Here is a 25581-nt window from a genome sequence, read left to right as displayed (position 1 = left end):
TAAAACAGTTCTGTATATGCTGTGCAGCTGTAGCTGCTACTGTGGCTATTGCTGTAGAAATGCCAGACAATACACAGTGACAGAAATATCCTCAACACACTTACCCTGGCGATCAAATTCTCTTTCTGCTTTTGGTTCCTTAAGCAGTGTTCATCCACTGCTCCTGACTCAAATGTGTCCCCAGGAGCTCCCTGAATCCCTGATCCTGCTCCTTCCGTAGTTTTGAAACTTGGTTCTCCTAAATATATTGAAAGTCTTCAAACAACCCACACCATCTCTGCTGAAATGCAGTGTCCGACCTTAATTACAGCAGCCATTAGCAACTGCGTTTCAATCCCTCCTCCTCATTAGCAGTACACAAAGGAAGTACACCTGAATGTTAATTTCCCAAGGAACATCAGCTACATTCTGTGGCTAATTCATCTGAGTGGATGTCGTGGCCTGTGTGACAGAAGGTCTCAGTGTGCCACCCCACGGGTCCGGCAGCCGTTAGCTGCTGCCCGGCTGCTCTCCTATCTGCCCCTGCCTCACACAGGGCCCAGCTGCCAGGCCCAGCCCGCAGGCCTGCCTGCCTGCCTGCCCACCGCTCAGCCCAGAAGGAGGAGCCAGGGCTGAGACCTCCATCTGGAGCCCGGGGTCTGGGCAGCTGCCTCTGGGGGCGAGTTGGTGCTGAGGGCACACTTGGAAGCTGAGGATAGGGTTAACATGTGACACGACCCGATCAGCATGGGATCCATGTGGAAAGAGTTCAGGTGGTAACTACAACATATGTGCCACAGAATCATAGAATCAGTCAGGGTTGGAAGGGGCCACAAGGATCAGCCAGTTCCAAACCCCCCTGCCATGGGCAGGGACACCCTACCCTAGAGCAGGCTGCCCACAGCCTCATCCAGCCTGGCCTTAAACACCTCCAGGGATGAGGCCTCAACCCTGGGCAACCCATTCCAGGCTCTCACCACTCTCATGCTGAACAACTTCCTCCTCACGTCCAGCCTGAATCTCCCCACCTCCAGCTTTGCTCCATTCCCCCTAGTCCTGTCACTACCTAATATCCTAAAAAGTGCCTTCCCAGCTGTTTTGTAGGCCCCTTCAGAGACTGGAAGCTCACGGCCCAGGCCAGGATCCCTGGAGACTCAGTCCAACCATGGCGCTGAGTGGCAGTTGCCTTTCTCTCCAGTTGCTCTGGCCTGATCCAAACGTGCTTCTAGCCACCTACCTTTCCTTGCATCCAGCTGTCCTTTTCAGGGACCCATGGTTATGCCCTGTCCCACCTGCCTTACACACCCTATCCTCCTGAACAGCTCAGCCTGTGAGCCCTCATCCTTATGCCTTTTCCCCTGGAACATGCACTTTCTCGTTCAGCCTTAACACCTGCTTGTGCCAGGGCTCACACCGACTCTGTACCTTCTCTCTTGGCAGCACCCACATCACTGACCTTTTTCTGAGCCTGTGCATGTGCCTGTGCACTGTGCCTCAGCATAACATGCCTAAGCTCTAAGGGCAGACTCAGCCATGCAGGTTATCTTTACAAGCACGTCTTTACTGTATAGGTAGCTTTAGTATGCCTTTTAAAATGGAAGCTTAGAAGTACTACATTGTTTGCCATGGAAACTGCAAAAGAGGATGTATAGAGCAACCCTAATCGAGAATTCACTGGAGGGAAGGGGGGTGAGAAGGAAATGGATAGGAAGGGGAGGAAAGATGGGACAGGGTAGGTAGGGATCTGTAACAAAAATAAAAATAAAAAGGGATAGGCAAAAAGAAAATATTTAAACTCTGGAACACAGATCCTTCTTAAAAGGTGGAAACTGAGTATTTAAAATTGAGCAATACAAGAGCAAATTATTTCACCTCACCTACGCGAAACTGCCTTTGTGGCAGATTCTCATTGCTACGAAGATGCACAAGGGTGAGTCCCTGAGCATAGAGATGGGAACATACTGCAGAGTATGTCAAGATGAGTTCTTGTACACATGCAGAATGAGGACATTTCAGACAGCATCCCTGTCCCTTACTTTGTCAGGCTTTCACAGAGGCCAGTGAACCATCTACTGCTAGGGTTTAGGCCTTGTGTGCTGGTTTGAGGAGAAATGAAATATTTTAATGAGAGAAATTAGATCATTGGTTGTAAAAAGAAATGATGAAGTCTACATCATTTGTTGTTTTGCTGAGAGGGATAAAAAGCCAAAGCATCAGCAATTTGTCCCACTCTGGTCTGGGATGCTGGATCTATTAGCTTCCTCCTCACTCTGCTCTAATATCCCTCCACTAATCTTGGCTAACACATAACAACGTAAGCTTTGCTCGTTGTTTCGTCTGTCTGTCTGGGAAAGTAGAGGGAGAAAGAGAGGGTAGCTTTGAGCCCTGTCTCGGCAGCTTTCCTTGTCTGAGAGGGAGTTTGGATTTTTGTATTATTTCTAATTTGTATATAACTGTAAATAGTTGTAAACTCATTATACATACATGCTCTTGTAAATTTTGCTTTGCTGTAAATATAGCTTCATCTTACTTTCAAGCCATCTGAGTTAGTCTGGTAAATTTCAATCGTGTGGGTGGGAAAAGTTCCTAACCCACCACACCTTGGCAATGCAAGCATGGGTGAGGGATTTTGGGGTTACAGTAGAAGTGACTTCTATAAGGCAGCAGGGCAAAACGCTACAGTATTTAACCAAAAAGCAATCACATGTGCACATCTGCTCAAACAAAAGCTTATTTATAGGAAAGAATATGTGCTCATGCTTTCCCTGTGCCTGCTTTTGGAGTGCTGCATTGTGCAAAGTGGAGACATGCTTCCTTTTACTAGAATTTCCATTTTGCTATTGTACATTGTGGAGCAACAGGCAAGTGACTTTGCAGCTTTGTCCCACAAACATGGTACAGATGTTTATCACCAAGCACTTGATGGATGATTTCAAAAGCAAGAACTGAGAAGAACTCAATCTTACTGATAAATATTTCACGACATTACAGACTACAGCACATCTCTTCAGGTCCCATTTGCCAGAACTGCTTACAGGTGATAGGTCTGTCAATTAGCGTAGTACTCCTGGCAACTTGAGAAACATAGATTGGAATTGATGGGCTATATACTGTTTTCCATCTGTAGTGCAGCTCAGTGCTATTATTTGCTTGTAACAAACATCTGTTCCAAGTTGAAAGCACCTACAAATACCTTAGTGTCTCCAAAATTACAAGAGGTTAGTTTGTTAAACATTTAATCTATGTAAACAAATACAGGCTTCATGCAAGACAGATCTCAGTATGGACTGATTATTCTATCATAGCATTTCTAACTATTACTCACTGCTGTTCATGAGAACTTCAAAACCAATACATTTTCACATGTATCTTCTTAACTAAAATATGTCATGTGAAGGTCAGTTTACTCAGAAGCTCCTACTTTGAGAAATAAAACTGATTTCAAAATAAAGGAAGCATTTAAACAGTGTCATGGCAATATGGCTTATTCAGTCAATAACTAGATGGTTTACTTTAAATTGCTCATGTACCTCTTCAAACTCAGACTGGATCGGCCATGAAAGAAAACAGCCACCAACTGGCTGGCAGCTGCACTGCCTGCGCAGGATGAACATGGTTGTCACAACTGATGGATGGGGTCTCAGATCAGAAAAAACATTAGCACAGATGGCACAAGTGGTGCCTCTGACTGGCCTCCTCGTCACTCACAGCAGAGAGACTGAGGGCATGTTTCTGAACTACTCTCTTACCCCTAAAGGTGGTCTCTCCAGGTCAGGGTTGAGGCACATTGGTGGGGCAATGTGGGGAAGTTTGCACTGCTGCTGCCCATGCTGTATCTGCTCTATAAATAAATAGAGGGCTTTAGTCTCCAGAGCTGTCAGTTTGGCACCTTCTATGTGCACAAAAGACACATTTTATTTTGGGCTTTTTTTTATTCGTTTAAAAACAACCACCCAAAAAGTTATATGCAAAGCTTAGTATGGTGAATCAAAATTAATCAAATTTATTGTACGAGAGCACCTAAAATCCCACAACTTCCACTTGCTCTCTCTTTCATTTGTGTTTTCTACTTTTAATTGTGATAAGAATAAAAGTTATGGACCTCTTTCGGTGTCTCTTGATGACAACGGTTGCTGTTCCACCACAACTCCAATGCTGCCACCAAGCAAGCAAGAAGAAGGCCTATTGCTAAAATGCAGAAAACGCCTGCAAAACTGTGAAGCTTGAGTGCCTTCCCATCTGTCTGTGCATTGGTATGGCTATTCAGGTCACAACGTCCCATCCGTGGCCACCATTTCTGTTTAAGAACATCCAAATCTCCACTTTCTTGCAACTCTAGGATCCTGTACAAATTTCAAAAGACAAGTATTATTTTTTAATGATATTTTTTTCTTTTTTGTCTTTTCTGTATGTCACATTACTGTAAAATCTACCATTCCTCAATTCAAAACTCTATCCCACCACCACAATGTAGTATCCTTCATCTGAAACTCCATTATACAAGGATTTCTTCCTACTCACAGTAGCAGGTAAACTCCATTGAGTAACTTTTGAAAAAGAAGAGGCTGTCAAAAATTACACTGCAATGCAAAGAGCATTTCCAAGGGAAATCATCATATTCCAGTTAGTCATGGCTGGTCTTGCCACATTCAGCTGCAACAGCTGGTCCCACTAGCAGAATTCTCAACCCACTCCACTGTTGTTCTCCCACAATAATTTCAAAATCATGCAAGACTAAATATGTTACTATTTGTGTGCCACTTAATACAAATCTGTTTAAGCAGCAACCATCTCATTTACTTCAGCAAATGTAGTTTATTCAAAAAGATTTTACTTCACTGCTGTTACTTCATGCTTGAATTACTGTGTTAACAGCTGCTAATTAATCATTGTTTTGTTTCTTGTGAAGTGTCCCTTTCCTCCATGAATGATTCATTTTGGATTTGGTTTGATAACTGTTTACTAACAATCTTTTTCTTGAGGCAGCATTGTCTCTTTTTAGGCAGCTGGAGTTTTACTCCTTTTCATAGGGAAGGGGAGAGAGGAGGAAATCTTGCTTCAGCTCCCTGCCTGGAGCAAAGCACCCACTCACCTTCTGCTAAGGCCACACACATCTGCACAACTGCATGTCTTCATTTCAGTGCACACATTCATATGAAAAAAGACATTCCTACCTGATAGCTCAGAGATCACTAAATGCAGTCTTGTAGTCTCATCATTTTGGCAATCCCATGCAATAGAATATTTCCCTGTACCACCATGAGTCTTTGACCTGTTTCTCCACCCTAAAGGATTAACCTGGGCTCTGTTACTTGAATACTGTAGGAAGTTACACATAGCTTCTTAGACATGAATCAAAGATCTCTCTTCAATTTTCTGTGTTGCTCATACAAAGCTCTGAGATCACCAGTTCTTTTTCTGCCAAAGGTAGTGCTGCCTGGAGCTGAGAGGTCATGTAACACCACCAGTCCCCTCCTCCCTAAGCACTTGTACAGGGAGTAGAATTTGCAGCTTTGTTGAAACCTGAACTCCTAACCACTCTGCTGTCATTTATTCACTGTCCTTTGCTCAACACTTGCCAAAATTAATGTGGTTTTTAGTTGTGAACGGAATCCTATAAAATGAGCTTTGTTTCAGTTTACCTCTGGGAGAAAAGATCTCTGTAGGGGCTTCCATGTTGGAGTGCTATGCCATATCCTTTACTGCTGATGCTATTCCCAATGACTGTCACAGAACATTCATCATCTGTCAGCGCAGCATATTCCACCACCGTCACATCCCACAGGAAAGCATAATTTCCTTTCTTTGCCTGTAAATACAACACAAACATAGCACAATCTCAACTATACTACATTTCTAGGTAGGACAAAACCCAAGCAAACAAACAAATGCTGGGCTTGTCACTGCTACATGGTGATATTTCATTAGGTTACAGTTTATATGTAGACTTCCAACATCTCAGTACATTCACAAAAGTCTTCTCTCCTAGCAGTATGTCATCTGTTTTGAACCTTACTAAAAGGTCTTCCATTTTTAATAGGAATACAAAGATAACATAGCCAACTGTAAGTACAGTCAAAGGCTTACAAAGCAGATTATTAATTATAAATTAAAGCTATTGCCTTAGCTGATGAACTTTGATGTATGTTTTGTAGGAAGCATGGAATATGACTTGTTCCATACATTTGTGGAACTAGAGGGGCACTGTATAAGCAGTAAGTAGTGCTTCCTAGTCATCACACTCACCAAAACGGTAATTTTGCAACTTTCCTCATAAAAACACGTAAATAAGGTCCCTTCTGAGAGTTCTGATAGCCCTGTAACAAAAGCCATGCTCTGAGTTTAAAGAGTTCCTTCTTTTGTTTGGGTTTTCTTTTTTGTTGGCTTGTGGGTTTTGCCCCCACTGGAAAGAGGAGTCGCCAACATCTCCTATTATCTCAGTTTTGGGGGCAAATATTATTTGTTTTAGAATGCACCCTTGCAGATGTCTTTAAATATCAGCCTTAAATGGTATTCAAACCAATGCCTGAATGCAGTGCATATGATGAATATAAATCACCTTATTTAACATAAGATGTAAGAAACACCTCTGGACAGGGATTCAATAAAGAAAATGTTTGTTGGGTTTTTTTTATTATTAAAGTAATCATAGGACTCCCAATATATTTAAGTAGTATGTTTTTTTAAGTCTCTAGTGAGCATATAGAGCACAATGGAACAGATAAACTGAAATGTCTAATGCAAATAAATGAGTAGACACAAATGTATACTTCCAAGACTTCTTATTTAATTTTTGAGCAATTTCAGATCTTTAGGTCAGACCTAAACAAAGCAGGAAACTGAAGTCCTGAGTATATTTCTTCATGGGAACAGAATCACTACATGCCGTAGCAAGTGGCTGCAGCCCACACATGGGATTAGTTCATCCTTCTGCATGTTTTCCATATTTGTGTAAGCTCAGTTTTGAATCCACTTTTAAGCCTGTAAGTGTCCTTTTGCTATTTTATTATATTGGATCCTCAGTTGAGCAATTAGGCATTTTTTTCTTTACCATGCTTTGATATAAACCACAGCTTTCTGATGGCTCTGACAGTTGTTTAAATACAACATTAAATCACATGTGTGAGTTATCCTTTAGTGGATAGATTCCAGGGAAACAAAGATTAAAACTATGTTGTCTGGATTTTCTGTAAGCTACTTGCCACAATCCCCCACATTCCCTCCCCTTTCCCTTTTATTTGCATCAAGGCAAGCAAAGATCTCCAAATTCATTTGCTTCTGAGTTAAACCAGACTAAAATTGCTGTATCTTTCCTCTTTGGTAAGATTTACATCAACCTGTACTGATCGCTTTAAAAATATTTTTTTGTTAAGGGCATGCTACCATTGTGAATTCTCCCCACCTTCTCCTTTGCCATCTCTTTGGATTTTCTGTAAGCTACTTGCCACAATCCCTCACATTCCCTCCCCCTTCCCTTTTATTTGCATCAAGGCAAGCAAAGATCTCCAAATTCATTTGCTTCTGAGTTAAACCAGACTAAAAATACTGTATCTTTCCTCCTTGGTAAGATTTACATCAACCTGTACTGACCACTTATAAAATATTTTCTTGTTGAGGGCATGCTACCATTGTGAATTCTCCCCACCTTCTCCTTTGCCATCTCTTTTGACAGTTCAGAGTAGCAATAATTAATGCATATAGCCTCAGACAACTATTGCTGTACTAGCACAAAACATCATTAAAAGATAAACTATAGTATAGGCCTTACAGGAGCGACAGGACTCTACTGTTAAACTCATACTTAGCTGACACAACCTGTTTAATCTAGTATGTTCATAAAAAATATCTCTCACTTCAATGTCATTGTATGAAACCAGAGAGAAGTCTGCATTGTAATACTATTACCTAGCTATCTATCTAAACTGGCAAGGGTTGGCATAAAGGGGTGAAGAACAAACAAATCATTCGTTACTACATGTAACAGCCAAAACAGGTTGCATAACCTGTCAATGTAAGGATGAGTAAAAAGTTAAAGATGGCAAAGAAAGGACTCCTCAAGGCATCTAGCCTACATTCAGCCAGGTGCCTACTTCCTAACATCTTGGAGTACTGCATCCAACTCTACAGCCCTTAAGACTGGAAGGATAAGGATCTGATAGAATGGGTCCAGAGGAGGGCCACAAAAATCATCTGGGGGCTGGAACACCTCTCCTATGAGGACAGACCGGGGGATCTGGAGCTGTTCAGCTTGGAGAAGGTACTGGACACATCTAATAGTGGCCTTTCAGGACCTGATGGGGGCCTACAAGAAGGCTGCAGAGGGACTGTTTATAAAGGCCTGTAGTGCTAAGATGAAGTGCAATAGTTTGAAATTGGAGAGGAGCAGATTTAGATTGAACGTTAGGAACAACTTCATTATGATGAGGGTAGCAGAATACTGGAACAGATTACCCAGGGAGGCAACTGAGGCTCCATCTCTGGAGACAACTCAAGGTCAGGCTGGACAAGGCTTTGAGCAACTTGACCTAGTGCAGGTTGTCCCTGATGACTGCAAGGGGGTTGGACTGGATGACATTTGGTGATTCCTTTCAACCCAAACAATTCCATTATTCTATGATTCTTAGAAGCCTAAAATATGCTTTTCGTAGTTGTTTTTTTCCTATGCTTTTTCATCTGTAAATTGTCTTATCAAATTTACATTTTAGAAAAAAAAGAGAGAGAAAATAAAAAAAACACTGGCATCTTGTCATACATTCCTCATCTTATACTTAGTAGTACTTGAAGAACAATCTACCTCAAACATTAAATTTCAATTATAAGGCAACTTCTACAAAACAATAAGATTACTGATTATACTGTTCAAACCTCAGTTTTCTGTATGTTATTCTATATAGAAGAGCTTTTTACATTGTCTTTCTATTTTGGACAGAAGAGCTGTAAAAAGGTCTATTTACTTGCATTGGCAATGTTGCTGTCCTAAGTAATGTTTTTAAAAGGTAAGTGGTCAGCAAACTAAGTCTACCCAGGCTACAGTGTGACCAGTAGGACAACGGAGGTTATTCTGCCCCTGTACTCAACACTGGTCAGGCCACACCTTGAATCCTGTGTCCAGTTCTGGGCCCCTCAATCCAAGAGAGATGTTGAGATACTGGAACATGTCCAGAGAAGGGTGACAAAGCTGGTGAGGGGCCTGGAACACAGCCCTGTGAGGAGAGGCTGAGGGAGCTGGGGTTGTTTAGCCTGGAGAAGAGGAGGCTCAGGAGGGACCTCATTGCTGTCTACAACTACCTAAAGGGAAACTGTAGCCAGGTGGGGGTTGGCCTCTTCTCCCAGGCAAGCAGCAGGAGAACAAGGGGACACAGTCTCAAGTTGTGCCAAGGGAGGTCTAGGCTGGACATTAGGGAGAAGTTCTTCACAGAGAGAGTGATTGGCATTGGAATGGGCTGCCCAGGGAGGTGGTGGAGTCACTGTCCCTGGAGGTATTCAAGAAAAGCTTGGCTGAGACACTTAGTGCTATGGTCTAGTTGACTGGCTAGGGTTGGGTGATAGGTTAAACTGGATGATGTTGGAAGTCTCTTCCAACCTGGTTGATTCTATGATTCTTCATATTAGTTCTATACTTTTTATTACATGGATCGTTCTATCCTGTGCCATGTTCATTTCATGGAAAGTTTCCTTATGACCAAATGTTTAGCTGCTGTCTACATTCAGCACCCTTCACAAATAAGATACATTTATACCTTCATTAGAAAAGCAGTAAAAGACAAATTAAATCAAACTGATTCTTGTTTTTAACCAAAAATCAACCCAAAACTTTTCAGGTCTAGTGTAGGCTTTCTATTTTTGTCCCATGAAATAATGCACGTGTGTACACTCCTTAGCTTCCAGGCCAGAGGGGTAGTGGAGGTAAGAAAACTATGCAGTAAACGCCTGGCACTGACCTGTAGGATGTACAAGCAGGAAACACAGCAATACTCCCTCCCTAGTTGCATATGACACAGGTGTAACTACCCATGCTGCCTTGATCACAATCCAACAAAGATCCATATCCTCATGCTCTTGCAGTCACAGCACAGCCATCTAAAGCCTGCATTGTGTTTCTATGTCCGAAACCAATAAAAATCTTCTAGTGATCAGACATCATTGCAAAGGTAATACACAGAGATGGTAAGAGGTACTGTAGCAAATAAGAATAGGTAAGATAGCTTGAATAAAGAATTAAATTCAACACAGAAATAATTAGCTCAAATTTATACTTTTGACTTTTAATTTACTTTCATATCTTCCTCTTTTGCTCTAGCCTTATTGTAACTCACAGCATGCAAGTATATTGCAGATCAAAGCAAAAATATCTTGGTTAAACTTTCAAAAACCTCTTTAACAGAAATTCAACCAAAACAGCATTAATTAGGTAGAGCAACTCTGATGGTTGATACCTAAGACATCAGATTTATCTTTGGATGAACAGGTTTAGACTGAAGAATAGGAGGCTCAGGGGTGACCTCATTGCTATCTACAACTACCTGAAGGGAGGCTGTAGCCAGGTCAGGGTTGGTCTCTTCTGCCAGGCAACCAGCAACAGAACAAGGGGACACAGTCTCAAATTGTGCTGGGGGAGGTCTAGTCTGGATGTTAGGAGGAAGTTGTTGCCAGAGAGAGTGATTTGATTGGAATGGGCTGCCCAGGGAGGTAGTGGAGTCACCGTCCCTGGAGATGTTCAAAACTGGATGAGGCATTTAGTGCCTGGTCTAGCTGATTGGCTAGGGCTGGGTGATAGGTTACACTGGATGATCTTGGAGGTCTCTTTCAACCTGATTGATTCTATGATTCTAAGGTAACTCATGTAAGACCAGAAAAAAATATTTTTACATATATATGCACACACATGCATATATATATATATATATATATACACACACACAATATTTCTTTTTCACAATCATGAAAAATTAAAAGGACAGAAACCTCTCTTCCAAGAAATAAGAACAAGAATAGCAATACTTCAGAAAAACAGTAAGCAACCTCATAATGTCACTTTTGAACACATTGGGAGATGAAAGAATATTGTTCAAAGAATCCTGGCTTAATGATGGTAAAATAATGGGGGGGCTTTGTGTTTTTTTTTTTTTTTCAAAGAAAGCATGGAAAGAAATACTAATAACTTGAATATGACTAATTTCAGATTAATCATCGATATGAAAAAGCTACCATGCTAAAGACAAAAGTGCCAGAACAATGCAACATTCATCATCAATTTACTGTCGGAACAGAGTGTCACTGCAGCTGATCCCATTACAGGGCTGCTACCACAGAAATATCAAGAAATAACCTTTACATTGGCATGAATGGAGTAGCCCAAAAACATTCTTCAGTAACATTTATCTACAAACAGTGCTTGAAGAGAAGCATCATAGTTCTAGTAAAAATAAAATGTGTTTTTCAATCCTGTCCAAATTATTTTAAAATTATCATAGTTAAGGTTGCAATAATAATATAATTAATATAATTAAGGATGTAATACATCCAAACTTTAATCAACCATTTAGTTTTACTCCAGAGACTGAGGGGTCAAGAAATAAAGATATTTACAAGGACCCATGGAAAAATATGAATGAGCAACTACAATTTACAATATAAAATTCATAAATTGTTGGAAATAATAACATCTAAACCTACTAATAATAACATCTATAACCTACTCATTGAGTTTTTTCATTAATTTTACTCTCAAAATAAAAACAGAGGTGACTTACAACAAACACTCCGTTTTAATGTTTAGTGTTCATTAAGGTAGATAACTTTATGAAGGAAGCAAAAAAAGGGAGGTAATGAAACATTGCCTATATCAATAATACATTCACATTTTGTACTGTACTGGTAATTTGTTTGGTAACCTCTTATGCTCTCCAGAGGTATTTTTGAATCAGTGAATCATAGAATGGCTTAGCTGGAAAGGGACCTTATAGATCATCTACTCCAACTTCCATGCCATGGATGGGGACTCCTCAACAAGACTCGGCTGCTCAAGGCCTCACTCAACCTAGTCTTAAACACCCCCACTAAGAAGGCATCTACAACCTCCCTGGGCAGCCTATTCCAGAGTCCAACCATACTCATACTGAAGAGCTTCTTCCTGAGACTTAGTCTAAACCTTGATCTATTGCTAGACACCCTTATGAGAAGTCCCCCTCCAGCCTTCATGTAGGATCCCTTCAGCTATTGGAAGGCAAGTCTAAGGTCTCCACAGAGACTTCTCTTCTCTAGGCTGAATAACCCCAGCTCCTGCAGCCTGTTCTCATAGCAGAGGTGTTCCAGCCCTTGGACCATCTTTGTGGCCCTCCTCCAGACTCACTCTAACAGCTCTGTGCCTTTGTTATGATGAGGACACCAGAACTGGACACATTATTTGAGGTGGGGTAGGAATAGGAGGATGAACAGGAGTCTTTTTCAATCTGCAATGAACACTTTAAACTGCTTTGGATGTAGGACAAAAGCACCCCATCTCTGAAACATTAACATTCTTCTGCCACTGGCATGACTTTGCAGTGCATTAACACTCTCTAGCTGACTCTTCCAGTGTTGCAAAAGCTGTGCACCAACAGTGGGAGATGGTCACTGTGGCCACAAGGACTGTGTTATGTCTGAAAAGTCATCTCTGCCATGGCAACGAAATGCCACAAAACTTTTCAGGACTTTCTTCTTTTGCTGTCCTTTTGTTTTCAGGCAGCTAGAAGGAGTAGAAAAATCTCCAGGTGAGGTGAATAGAGTAGAATAGAGAAAAACATCTGAAAGACCTGCAGTACTCCCCTGATTTGCATTGAAGCAATATTGATCTGTTTGTAATTGCAACTGAACCGTGATGTTGTCTAAAGAAAACAGAAAGGGGAAGGAGGGGAGAAAGGGTACTAGTGATGTTTTTTGCATTGTGTTGGACAAGTCATTATTCAGAAAAATATCTTCCAGATCTTTCTATAGTAGAGAGGTTTTCATTTCCCCTTTCCTGTAGGATACATTTCTAGGGGACATTTACGTCTCTTTCATTCAGAAGTATGCGTTTATGGATGGAAAGTCCCATTTCCTTGACTGCCATCAATTCCCCTTTAGAAAAAACAGACTTTCTAGATGTAATACTTGACATGGAAATCTTCTCTGTTTATTCAGAGAACTCAGTGAGCTAGGAAGAGTGATATTAGAACTGCAAACATAAATTTAGTTGACAATGCTATTAAACATTAAGCCAAATCTGTGTAGAGGTGTGCCTTGGTCAACTTTGGGAACTGAAGTTAATTGGTTATTGTTTGTGTTACCTGAACAAGCTGATCAAGTTATACAAAAATCACCCTGCATTACAGAAATCAAACTAGATAGGAATAGTTACTATTACAGTAATAGGATAGAGCTGCTGGCTTCATGCAGGCAATATAACTGCTGTTCTAAACAGCCTGCCAATATGCAGTTACTTTTCTGGCTTAGGTAAATCATGCAGTAAATCATTGCTTATTAAGAGTATTTGCAATCTCATGTCTAAGGAATGGGTAAAAAAAAGGGAAAACAAAGTAAAATACATTTTTCTAAGGTAAAATGTTGTATTAATGCTTTTAATGATGGAAGGATATAGAAAGGTACTTAACGTCTTTATTCCTACCTTCTTTAAATGTGTACCAACACATTTAAAGATTGCCCCAAAACAGGGGCAACATTTTCTTAAGTGCTGAGCAAATTAAAAAAAATATAAAATCAATACACCACAGACTTTGCTATTGCCAGAGCTCTATCTTGTACCAAGGCAGAAAGGCTGTTTGAGATGAGGGCAAAATGCTGTAAGAGGTTCAGTTGGGAGACTGAGGAAAAAGCAGTGTGAACCAAATCTATTGATTAAATATTTCTGTGCTGAAATTACAAAGGGTGTTTGTTTAAGGATTTTGTCCAAAAGTCATGCAAACATTTGGGCATGTTATGGTAAAGGACATTGATTTGGAAAATGGGATGACCTGTCTTATTGTGTTCATCCTGCTCATAGCACTGTAAAAAACAGTAAATTTTGGATGTTTTCTATGTAACTCTTCAGAGAAGGTTTCAAACAGCTAAGAAATTCAGAACTCAATGATTGCATTATTTCCCACTTGAAAACGTAAAGGCTTAGTGATATATCTATTCAGAATCAGTGATTCTGTTGTGCCAGGGGAGGTCTAGGCTGGATGTTAGGAGGAAGCTCTTGCTAGAGAGAGTGATTTGCCATTGGAATGGGCTGCCCAGGGAGGTGGTGGAGTCACTGTCCCTGGAGGTGTTCAAGAAAAGACTGGATGAGGCACTTAGTGCCATGGTCTAGTTGACTGGCTAGGGCTGTGTGCTAGGTTGGACTGGATGATCTTGGAGGTCTCTGCCAACCTGGTTGATTCTATGATTCTATCATCCACTGACAGCAGAGTGACTCTGATCAAACAGTTGCTATAATAGCTGTTAACTTGTTTTAAGAAAAAAAAATCATTTGACAAACAGAAAGTTATTTAGGTTTTTTTTCACTAAAGGAGCAGCACATTTAGCTGCTCAGCCATAGCGTACTCCCAGACACATTTTCATGTTATTTGCTATTTGGTTTTGCTGTGCCACAAGATGGAAAGCAGAGAAGAAAAGCAAACTTAAGAATCAGAAAGTGTGGACATTTATATTTGCATGATCTGAACCAGGGCTGTCTAACACAGGATTTGGCAGAAGGGTGTAGGATCTCAAGCTGTTTATACATCAGTCTGTGAATCCCACATCAATGGTCAGTTTCACCAAAAAAAAAAAAAAGTGTATTTGTACCTGAGGAAAAGAAAAGTTAGGTGAAAGCACAGTCATATATGAAAGAGTTTGGAATAAACAAAAGAAAATCTTGCCTTAAATTTATTTTCTAAGACAAATGAGTTTATGTTCAGCCAATCTCCTGATTCTTACACGTTTCCAATAAGCTCAATTCACAAACTCAAAAAAAAACTCAATCACAAAAGCAAAGGACAAAAGTCAGTACCTGAATAATGTAAAGAATGTTCAAAATGGTAAATAAACTGAGAAACTTTATGGCCAAATCCAAAGGATTTATATACTGAAGACTTAGGGAGAGCTAAGATACTTCAATTCAAAACCACAACCCCTAAATAACAACTCTTACCTGCCACTGAGTTAATAAAAAGGAATTTCAGATATGGATTTTACTTTTTTCATGTGACTATATAGCTGCTTCCCTGTGACTTAACTACATGCAAACAACATGGATAAAGAACAAAAATTAAATTAAAACACTTGTGATCCAGTCTTACCTTCCTGATACCTTCAGAAGGGTTCGATACACAATTATCTGCTCCATTGTTCTTACTGATAGTCCTCCACAGTTCAGCAAATGTGTTATCCTGCTCCAACGGATTGGTCCCTTTCGCTTTGAAGTATTCATACACTGCTGAATCCCTGACTGTACCATAAGATATATCCATTTGTTTGGACAGATCCTGAAATGTTCTGAAATTCAAGTGATACTGAGATATTAGTATTGCAAAGTACATTATCAAGATTTCATTCATTAAATGAATCCTTTCTATGTATATCAGGAATCACCTTCACCAAGTAACATTTGCAGGACCTTATTCCTCATCATAAAACAAAATCAAGGAATAAATTGATTGTATTGATATCACATGAATTTAACTATAGTTAAGCTCTTTTTCACTCCAGTAAAGAATATTTTTGGACAGATAATATTTATGTCATATATTATGATGCCAAGTTTGCCCACGGATGTCATTCAATAAAGACTTACTCAAACACAAGAAAAACTCCGGTGATAAATGTAAACTTCCAGCACATCCAGAAATACCTTGCAGAAGTCAGTGGAATTAGTTTGCAGCTATACCAATGCTCCCAGTGTCTCCAAATCAATACAACTGTTTTAAACAAGCAAATAAAAGTCTTGCTTCCAATTACCACCAAGTCTCTCTTTTCACAGCCTCTGGTAAAACAGGCATTTTTCATTCACACACAGGCTGGACTTTCATTTACTCATCACACCACTCTGGAAGTGTAAATGGGCCTCAACATGAGGGGCTGTGAATGTGCCATTTATTTTCAAATTGTACAAAATGTAATTCACTCCTGTTTTACAGCATTTCCTGCACAGAAAGGTGCAAATCACTGCCCACATCGATGAAAACCATGCCAAGTTTCTAAACACTGAAGGTGGCATCACTGACATAAGAACATTTTACCTTTCAACCAGTGACCACCATATGTGGCAGCAGGGATCAAATTGGTCATAAATAGTGGTTCATTTTATAGTTTCTAAATATGTAACTCCACATAATAACAAAGACACAATTCTGATAGGACCAACTGACTAAAGCTGTCTGAGACCATTCAAATTAAACCAAATTCTCCATGCCTCCTCCACCCCTACCCATTTCTTTTTCAGAACCTTTCAGGAAAAGGAAACAATAATTCTCCTCAGAATATCTGAAAGGCCCACACATCACCTCCCACTTGCCTCCAGCTCCTGATGCCACAACAGCGAAACAATTGGCCTTGCAGATCTCACAGCAGATTTCTTCACAATGATCCTGAGAAGCCTTCCCTTGGCCCATGAGCTGAAGCTGTTTGCCACAGCTAAAAACCTGTCATGGACAACATTTTTCTATCCTGTTTCACTGGTGGGTGCCACTGCTTAAATCTCACATCCCTGTAAGATTCCCTGCAACAGTTTTAAAGCAAAGCACTCCAGGCACATACACAACACTATGTACAAATATATAGAAAACCTTTCCATCTTCACCATCGTGTCACATCAGGCCTTCCAAGATTGGCTCCAAGGGGGCCCCTTTACCAGGGCACACCATGTGGTAAGCCTGCATGCTCTGGCCCAAGGGCTGCAGCTCAGCAGTGATGTCTCTCTCATGCCTGCCAAAACTCTTAAAACTCACAAGCTGCTTCACACAGTTTAAGTGGTTTAAGTTCTTAAATTGTGTTAAGGACTTTTTATCATTTTAAGCTGTTAAGCAGCTTGAAACATGACTGTGTGGATGGGTTTTCTCTACATTACACACTTGTGGATTTGGACTAACTCTGGGAGTGACATCAAACTCCATACCTCTCACTATTTCTCTAGTGCTGTATATGGCACTTCGATAAAATACAAAATTAACACCCCGAGGATTGCTAGAAATTCAAAATTCTAATTAAAACCAAGAAAATCCATGTTTGTTTTTTTTCCTCTCTGTAAGAATCCCCAAAATTTTTCTGCCCTAAATGCTTCCTGTACATTTAATTGAAGAGAATCATTTTCCCTCCAATCTTGATCTAGAGGATTACATGCTACATTTGGTTCCAACTTTATTTTTTCAAATAACATTCACCATATCTCATGGAGTTGTTTATATACTGGAAATGGATCACTGGGCTGTTAAAAGACACGTTTCTGTGTACAAATGACAAAGAATGGCACTCTATACACACAGGAAGACTTCTGTGGCAGTGCTCCTTGTGATACATCACAAGAACAGCCACTGACACAGGAGATTCTCCATGATGCACCACCTTTGGAAAAATCCCAAGAGAAGCTTCTTTACACCAGGATTTAGTGTGTTTAGGAGCGTATAAGCACAGTAGTAGAAACACATTTAACTAATGTTCTTTAACACAGCTCTTAGGTGATAACTACAAATGCCTACTGCTCTTGCTGCCATTCCATTTGGAAGTTTAAACACAAGAAGCTAGTAATTAAACCCAAAGTAATTAAACCTGCAGTTTCATTAATGTCAGTATTTTCTGGGTCATTTCTACTGCTTCTGCTGCTGTGGAAGCTTTTTGTTAAAAATATGCTTTTTGTTTTAGCTAAATTGCACTTTATTGGCAATTGGTACTTTAGCTAAATTACATTTTATTGACAATCAGTACTGTAAAAAAGCATGGTACATGTTGCTCTCCAAGGGCACAGGGAGCAAATGCACTGTTTAAATCAAGTGCTTTGCAATAAGCAGATAAGCAGTACTGGTGGCAGGAAAGCAAGCACCTGGTTGCCTGGGTGTGGTGAGTAAAGCAACTGCTGCCTCTTTAGCCAGCAGAATTTCCTTGGGAGAGATACCACATAGCGTTATGGCCCCTAATGACTGTGTGTACTTTTCTTGCAGTGCCCCTTTCGATGCATCACAAGAACAGCCACTGACACAGGAGATTCTCCATGCTGCACCACTTTTGGAAACATCCTGTGAGAAGGAATATGGTTACCAAAGAATTCAGTGACTGGTACAGTAGATAGCCAACTGTACGAGGAGTCCCTGTAGCATAAATTTAGAAAGATGGTGAGTGTTCAAGTAAGAAGGTCATTTTATGGCTTTACTAAATGGACTGCTTAATCAAAAACTCATCTCAGAAATTACTCTGACAGGGAGTGGCCTAGACCACATTTCTAATTTTATATTAAAAAATGTCTGTTCTGTATTTCTGCACTGAAAGGTGTTGCAATGCTCAGCCTCTCTATGGACAGAGAAGTGGTCAAATATCTGGGTACGGCAGATATGGTCACATACATAAAAGATACTGAATGGAGATTGCTACCACCAGGCTTTTAGCAGGTGAATAAAGATAATCACATGTGCAGTTTTTAAACATTGTTCTTTTAACTCCCTCTGACCTGCCATTGCTAGACAAAATCATTCACTGCTACATTTTGCCTACTGGTTGTACCTTGCAATTGTGTCATTCTTTAAAGGCAGCTGTTCTCATCATTCTTAATCCTTCTTTTTGTAACCAGACATTAGCTGCACCCACTTTCTTTAACCACTGAAATTCTTGTCTCACTTTCCTATGGCAAAGATTTCATGCATCTAACATATAAAATTATTTGCAATGAAAATGTGTAGCATAACAAGATGCCCCATTAACCTTACCTCCTCAGCTATTTGATCTCACAATCCATTAAGGGCTCTCTGTTAGTGTGATTAAAGCTAAAGCTAGTAAAACAGAAACAGCCAGTGTTCCTCAGTTACAGTTGTACAAGCTGAACTTCAATTTATAGATAAATACATCCACTCAGTGATTGCTAATATAGACAAGTACATGTAAACTAATCGATTTAAGTGAAAGATTCTGCGGCTAATCTAAACAAAAATGCTTTCTTTTAAAACCCTACTACTAGCCAAAATATTTAATGCATTTAGTTATGCCTGCTACATAAATGCAACAATTGATACATAATTTTCAGTGGAGTTGAGATTACTTCATGTAGAGTCAATTTAAAACTGAAGTCTCTGCTTGTTTTATTTTTTAGAAACATATTGACATAACCCACATAATGCAGGATAAAGAGTCAGGCAATAACTGTACTAGCATTTGTAACTGGACCACTAAAAATAGTTGCCAAAATCATAGAATCAACCATGTTGGAAGAGACCTCCAAGATCATCCAGTCCAACCTAGCACCCAGCCCTAGCCAGTCAACTAGACCATGGCACTAAGTGCCTCAGCCAGGCTTTGCTTGAACACTTCCATGGATGGCCACTCCACTACCTCCCTGAGCAGCCCATTCCAATGCCAATCACTCTCTCTGCCAAGAACTTCCTCCTAACATCCAGCCTATACCTCCCCCAGCACAACTTGAGGCTGTGTTTCCTTGTTCTGTTGCTGCTTGCTTGGGAGGGGAGATCAACCCCCACCTGGCTACAGCCTCCCTTCAAGCAGCTGTAGACAGCAAGGAGGACACTGCTGAGCCTCCTCCAGGCTGCACACCTCCAGCTCCCTCAGCCTCTCCTCATAGGGCTGTGCTCCAGGCACCTCACCAGCTTTGTCATACTTCGCTGGACAATAACAATATTGGCTAAGTAACACTTTCTGAAAGTGCATAAACTAAAGATATAAAATATACTGCCAGGATAGGTTTATTTTACTCTGGACCTGCTATAAATCCAAGAGTTTTGGAGAAATAACCACCTAGGGTCAGGTTCAAGATTACTCCCCCTGGAGTGTTAACCCCATACATTGGCAGACAAAGTTATGCTCTTCTTTTACCCAAGGAAACCAGTACCCTGAGATTTTTGCTTAATGCAGCATATTTTTTTTAGTGATGGCTGCCAGCATGATGAAGCGTCTCAGAGACGACAAGACTTTTTAAACTGCTCTGCCTACATCATAGAATCATGGAATCATTAAAGTTGGAAAAGACTTATAAAATCATCAAGTCCAACCCATCAAGTGCAACCATCAATGCAACCCTACCATGACCACTGAATCATGTCCACTGAAGGGAGGCTGTAGCCAGGTGAGGGTTGGTCCCTTCTCCCAGGCAACCAGCAAAAGAACAAGGGGACACAGTCTCAAGTTGTGCTGGGGGAGGTCTAGGCTGGAAATTAGGAGGAAGTTCTTGCCAGAGAGAGTGATTGGCATTGGAATGGGCTGCAAAGGGAGGTGCTGGAGTTGCCATCCCTGGAGGTGTTCAAGCACAGCCTGGATGAGGCACTTAGTGCCATGATTTAGTTGATTGGACAGGGCTGGGTACTGGGTTGGACTGGATGATCTTGGAGGTCTCTTCCAACCTGGTTGACTCTATGATTCCATGTCCTGATGTGCCACATCTATACATGTTTTTGAATACCTCCAGGGATGATGACTCCACCACTACTCTGAGCACCCTGGTCCAATGACCACTCTTACAGGAAACAATTTTTTCCTGATATCTGATCTAAACCTCCCCTGGTGCAACTTGAGGCCATTTCCCCTAAGAAATGCATGGCTACCAATTCATGTCTTCTATGAAATTAAATACAAGTTAAGTTTCTCACTAGCTGTTTTCTCAGCAGAACATATAAGGGGGAAATACATGTTTTAGGAATTGGGAAAAAAGAAAGCCCACTAATCTTTTAAGTAAAAATAAAAATAGCTGAATCAATTTGACAACCCTGTACCACAGGTATAAGCCCAGGAAATACCTACAAGCTGAAACCTAGAATATAAAATCCTATCTGAAAAAAGCTCTAGCTGATAAAATTATCACCAGTGGAAGGGAATTCTGCTTACTGTGAACTGCAGAAAATCATTCTGAGATACAGAATTGCTCAGAACTGCACCCTCCAAGGACGTATTTGCCAAGACCATTGGAACAAATAAGAAAATTGTGTTTATTGTTGGTACCATATCAGTCCACCCACTGAGAGATGGACTTGGAAGCCAAGCAAGCTTTGCAGGGTCAGCTTCTCATTAGTACTCCTCCAATGAGAAAACAACCTGCAAAGCTGAATCAAGAATGTGGGCAGTATTGTGATGCTAGGGATAATTTCCTCATGAGCAAAACACTCTGCAGAATCTGAGTCCTAACCTGAATCCTACTTGCTTCTTATATCCATTTCTGAAGCAGCAAGGCAAAGGATTTGAGCCTTAGTTTGGTATTCACAGAACATCAACCAGATAACCAGTTTTATGTAAAGTAGAACATGTCTTAAGATATTGGAAATGGAGTTCAAACTTCCAAGTAAAAATATTTTCTAGTGTAGTCTACCCAAACTAATGAGTTTAACATCTTCAAGACCAGAAAAAGAAAAAAAGAATTAAAAATTCTTCTGTTATGGATATAAATTGCCACTAGGGGATGATAGTTTCATTGACTCAGAAACTAGAGAAAAGTTGCACTTCCTTTCTGTACCCAAGTTACAAAAGCACAATTCCACTTAAAAATGGAAGACAGAACATCAGTTACTGCCCCTAAACATTAGTGTAACCAATACTTAATAAGCATTCAATTTTATTGGAAAGAGCAAAGTATTTGCTGAATAAGACATTACATTTGACCTATCTTTATCACCTGCAACCTAAAAAGTAGATATCTATTTAAAACAAACAAGCAAGCCCTGAAACACCAAAAAAACTCCAAACAAACAACAAAAAACAACCAACACAAATTAATCAAATTAAAAAAAAAAAAGGGAAAAAAACCCAAAACCAAAGCAAATTTTAAAAAATCAACCAAACAACAACAAAAGTACTACAACATATTTCTATAGTGTGATGGTTAGGGTGTTCCTCACCCCCCCACACTTTGGCAATCACCCAGACTAGACTCAGCCAGCTCCGGAAATTGAATGAAGCTTGTTATTTACAGCTTAGCACAATATACAAGCAGATATTTACAGTATATACACTTATATACAGAAATATACAAGGTAAAAGGTAATACAGAAACACAACTCCCCTCCCAGAAACCTGAATCCCCAGGAGGGGCCCTCAACTGCCCCTTCTTCACCTTCCCCCTACTCCTCTCACCCTTACCCCAGTCTCAAGGAAGAATGGAGTTTCGGCCAGGGGGGTTAGGATGCAAAGTGGATTAGTCAAAGAAAATGGAGGGTGTGGTTAGGGGAGAGAGATGCAGCTCAAAGCTCGCCAGCAGGAGAAAAGTGTTATCTATGTTTTGATTCTTACTCTTATACCTCTCAGCAAGCCAATGAGTGAAGCAGACATCACCATTGTTTTCCTTTCACAGCCTGTAATCTAGTCCTTCTCACCAAAACATTCTAGCTAGCTTCAAACCAGCACATATAGATTTCTAACATTTATCCTATTCCCTTCCAGGAATGGCACTACTGTGTACTAAGCTGGATATAAGATACACGAAGTGAAAGACTTGCCAATTTCAATATAATTGTTAGTGACATCAATAAAATTGTTCAAAGTACTGTTGGAATGTCAGTAGCCTTAGAACAGAAGGCATTAAAATGAAAACAAGTTTATCTTCACATCTAGTAATCTTAGACTTCAGAAAAAAAATAGATCTTGGTTTTAATTTGTGCATCACTTTGACTTACATTGAAATTAAGGATAATAAAGCTGAGCTCTTAAATCAATCCTTGAATTGCCAGCTTCTCTACAGTGACATGATCAAATCCCTCATTGTTCCAGTGCACTGCAAATGAAGTCACTTTAATGCTCTTAATTCTGTCTCAATGCAGTGATGTGCAGAGCAGTGATGTGCAAATACACTAAGCAAAATCTTAACTTTACGGATGGAGTCAGTCCAGCTGAAACTAGAAGCAGCTCTTGCATGCTTATTATACTTTGCAGGATCAAGTCTTTCACTGGCAAATATACCATCCTATAGTTCATGTAGAACTCATTTCATTGGCTGTCTGTGGAAAATACCATTCGCTTTAAACAAAATCCTTAACAGAAAAGACCTCATGGGAGTTTCTACAGGGGAAGCCATAAACACTGACAGGTTAAACTACACTGAATCAAAGCATTTGCAGCTCTTCACGCCAGGACTAAACATTTCCAACTCACTGAAGGAGACAAACAGTGCAGTTAGGGCTCTATATGTGCTTGCCATCAGCAGTGGAGCAGGAACAGCTGTTACATGTGATTTCAGAGAAGTAGGGACTTTCCTCCAGTGGAAAACCTGATCAATTGGCATATGCCACAGAACACGTTGCCATGCCAACTACATACTTTAACTATATTTAAAACAAACAGTGATCAAACTCCTCAGCAGGTAAGAGCACTGTAACAGCTGTTTTCATGACAATAATGGTCAACTGCTGCCAGGATGGTGACATCTGTGAGCCCTTGTCTGGACTGGGACTCGCTGTCCTGTATTAGGCACAACCAAAATGTAATATTCAGTTGTGGATTCACTGAGAGAAGGAAGATAAAGCCAGCTTTTCTTCTGCCACAGGAGGAGAGGGTTTGCTACATGCCCCCTGTGCCACATATGATGGCAACGGTACTGTTGCTTCCAGAGTAAGATCAGGACTGTCTCTCTCCTGATGCCCTAAATAAGTTCCTCTGTTAGGGTAAGCAGCACAGCTAACGGGTAGACCAGTACTGCTAAGATCGAGGAAACACTAAAGGACATGCTTGAGTGTTCCTAGGATAGGAGGCAAAAGTATAAACAGTAAGAAAATGGCAAAAGAAAATAGTCAAATAATATGTACAAAAAGTACTAGGAGGAAAGAACTTGTACAGCCTGCACAATGATTTCAGTTCTGTGAAACAAATTCCACTAGCTTCAGTTTCTACATGCAAAGGGAAGGACAAAAAAAACTTAAACTAGAATGTCTTCTAAACTCCCTGTACAGAAATTATTTCACTGCAGATGGGGTTTCACAGGAACTCAATTCCTGCAGAGTTACAACATGATTTAGCTCCTAAAGACAGGAAACAAGCAGCATGTTTATACCCACTGAAACACAGACAGTTGAGCTATTAATAGATGATACATTGTCATGTTTATGGTTTTAATAGTAGTTAATTGCTAGCTACACACATTGCATTGGCAAAACATATGTAATCGTTGTGTACTTTCTAAGAGTCTAAGATGCAGCAGAAATAAGCTGCATTACTGTCACCTGAAATCTTTTTTGCTTTACTGATCTCTGGACAATCTGGAGCACTTTTGCAGCAGGCAAAAAGTTGGGAATGTAGGACAAAAATCCATACAATAAGGCCATGTCCCATTGCTCATAGAATTACTCAGTATTGTCTTGTGGTTCACTTAGGAAACATGCCCATCAAAAAATAAAAGAGAGAACTACTTAAAAGTTCTTCTGGCTGTGAGACTCAAATTTGGATCCAAAACTCAAACTGGATTCTCATCATCAACAGGAAAACAGGTTGTTCTGTAAACAAAATTAGACCTCTGGTTATTCCTATCCATTGCTATTTCTAAACGATGCCCTTAGGACCACCTTAGCAACTCCAATCATCTGCAGTGATCTGTGCAAGTGTGACGTGGCTTGTCACTGGATCGTAGAAGTTCATTTCGCCTAGAGCTGCCACTGGCTCTGCTCCAGCACTGCACATAAAGAAATCTGTTAAACAGCTAGAAAAAAAGCGAAACATCTCTTGATTGCCAGTCTGATGTTTCTAACTATACTCCCAACCCTCCTCTTTTCCAAACCTCCTCCAGGCAATAAAAGCATAAGTCACTTTGATTGCTGAAGATTCCATTAACCATTTTCTTTCCTTTCCTCTTTTCTTCCCTTCCCTTTTCCTTTCCTTCCCTTCTCCCTTTCCTTTCCTTCCCCTTTTTCCTTTCCTCTCTCCTCTCCTCTTTCCTTTCTCCTCTCCTCTTTCATTTCCTTTCCTCTTTCTTCTCCTCTCTCCTTTCCTCTTTCTTTTTCCAGGTTGTTTATCTACAATAAATATTTTCTTTCTGCATGTCCTATGTTTTCTGCATTATTATCATATGTTAAAGAAACCATGAGGGTCCTTACAGTATGAAAGGTCCTTACAGTTATGAAAACAGACCAAAAATTGGATTGCAGCTATGAATTGGTGGAATGACTGAAAACGTGTCTAAAAAGAAACACCAACACAACAAATGACTCCATTAACAGTGGTAGCAATGGAGGATTTACGTCTTAAAACTGGATCCACTGGTGCCCTCTAGCTTGTCATGTCTGAAGTTTGTCTCATGGCTGGGCATATATGATCACATATGAGTTTATCTGATGTCTAATTGAGGCACTTAAGTCAGAAGAGATGCTTTCATTTATATTTGTAAAGGTAATTTACATGACCCCTCTCCACCACACATTTTTTCTGTATTTCTAACAAAACAGTTTTGGGTTCCTCAGTTCAAGAAGGATGTTTTGTTGC

At 40.3% G+C, this 25581-nt stretch overlaps 1 protein-coding gene across 13 annotated transcripts in view; it reads right to left on the bottom strand.

Moving 5' to 3' along the window:
* GRID1 (glutamate ionotropic receptor delta type subunit 1) overlaps nucleotides 1-25581 on the bottom strand; it is a 772772-nt gene that overhangs the window by 128213 nt on the left and 618978 nt on the right. For 10 of the 13 annotated variants that reach the window (XM_064145119.1, XM_064145118.1, XM_064145116.1 and 7 more), the window contains 4 exons: nucleotides 15279-15474; nucleotides 5622-5788; nucleotides 4082-4322; nucleotides 3729-3815 (listed from right to left, as the gene is read on the bottom strand). In XM_064145119.1, coding sequence (XP_064001189.1) covers nucleotides 3729-3815; nucleotides 4082-4322; nucleotides 5622-5788; nucleotides 15279-15474 — 691 coding nt within the window. Of the gene's footprint in view, nucleotides 1-3728; nucleotides 3821-4081; nucleotides 4323-5621; nucleotides 5789-15278; nucleotides 15475-25581 lie in introns of all 13 variants that reach the window. The other 3 variants (XM_064145125.1, XM_064145126.1, XM_064145128.1) reach the window with 2 other exon arrangements.

This window comes from Pogoniulus pusillus, chromosome 6, assembly GCF_015220805.1.
Source record: "Pogoniulus pusillus isolate bPogPus1 chromosome 6, bPogPus1.pri, whole genome shotgun sequence".
Classification (NCBI taxonomy): domain Eukaryota; kingdom Metazoa; phylum Chordata; class Aves; order Piciformes; family Lybiidae; genus Pogoniulus; species Pogoniulus pusillus.
This window is presented reverse-complemented; position numbering and strand designations above follow the sequence as displayed.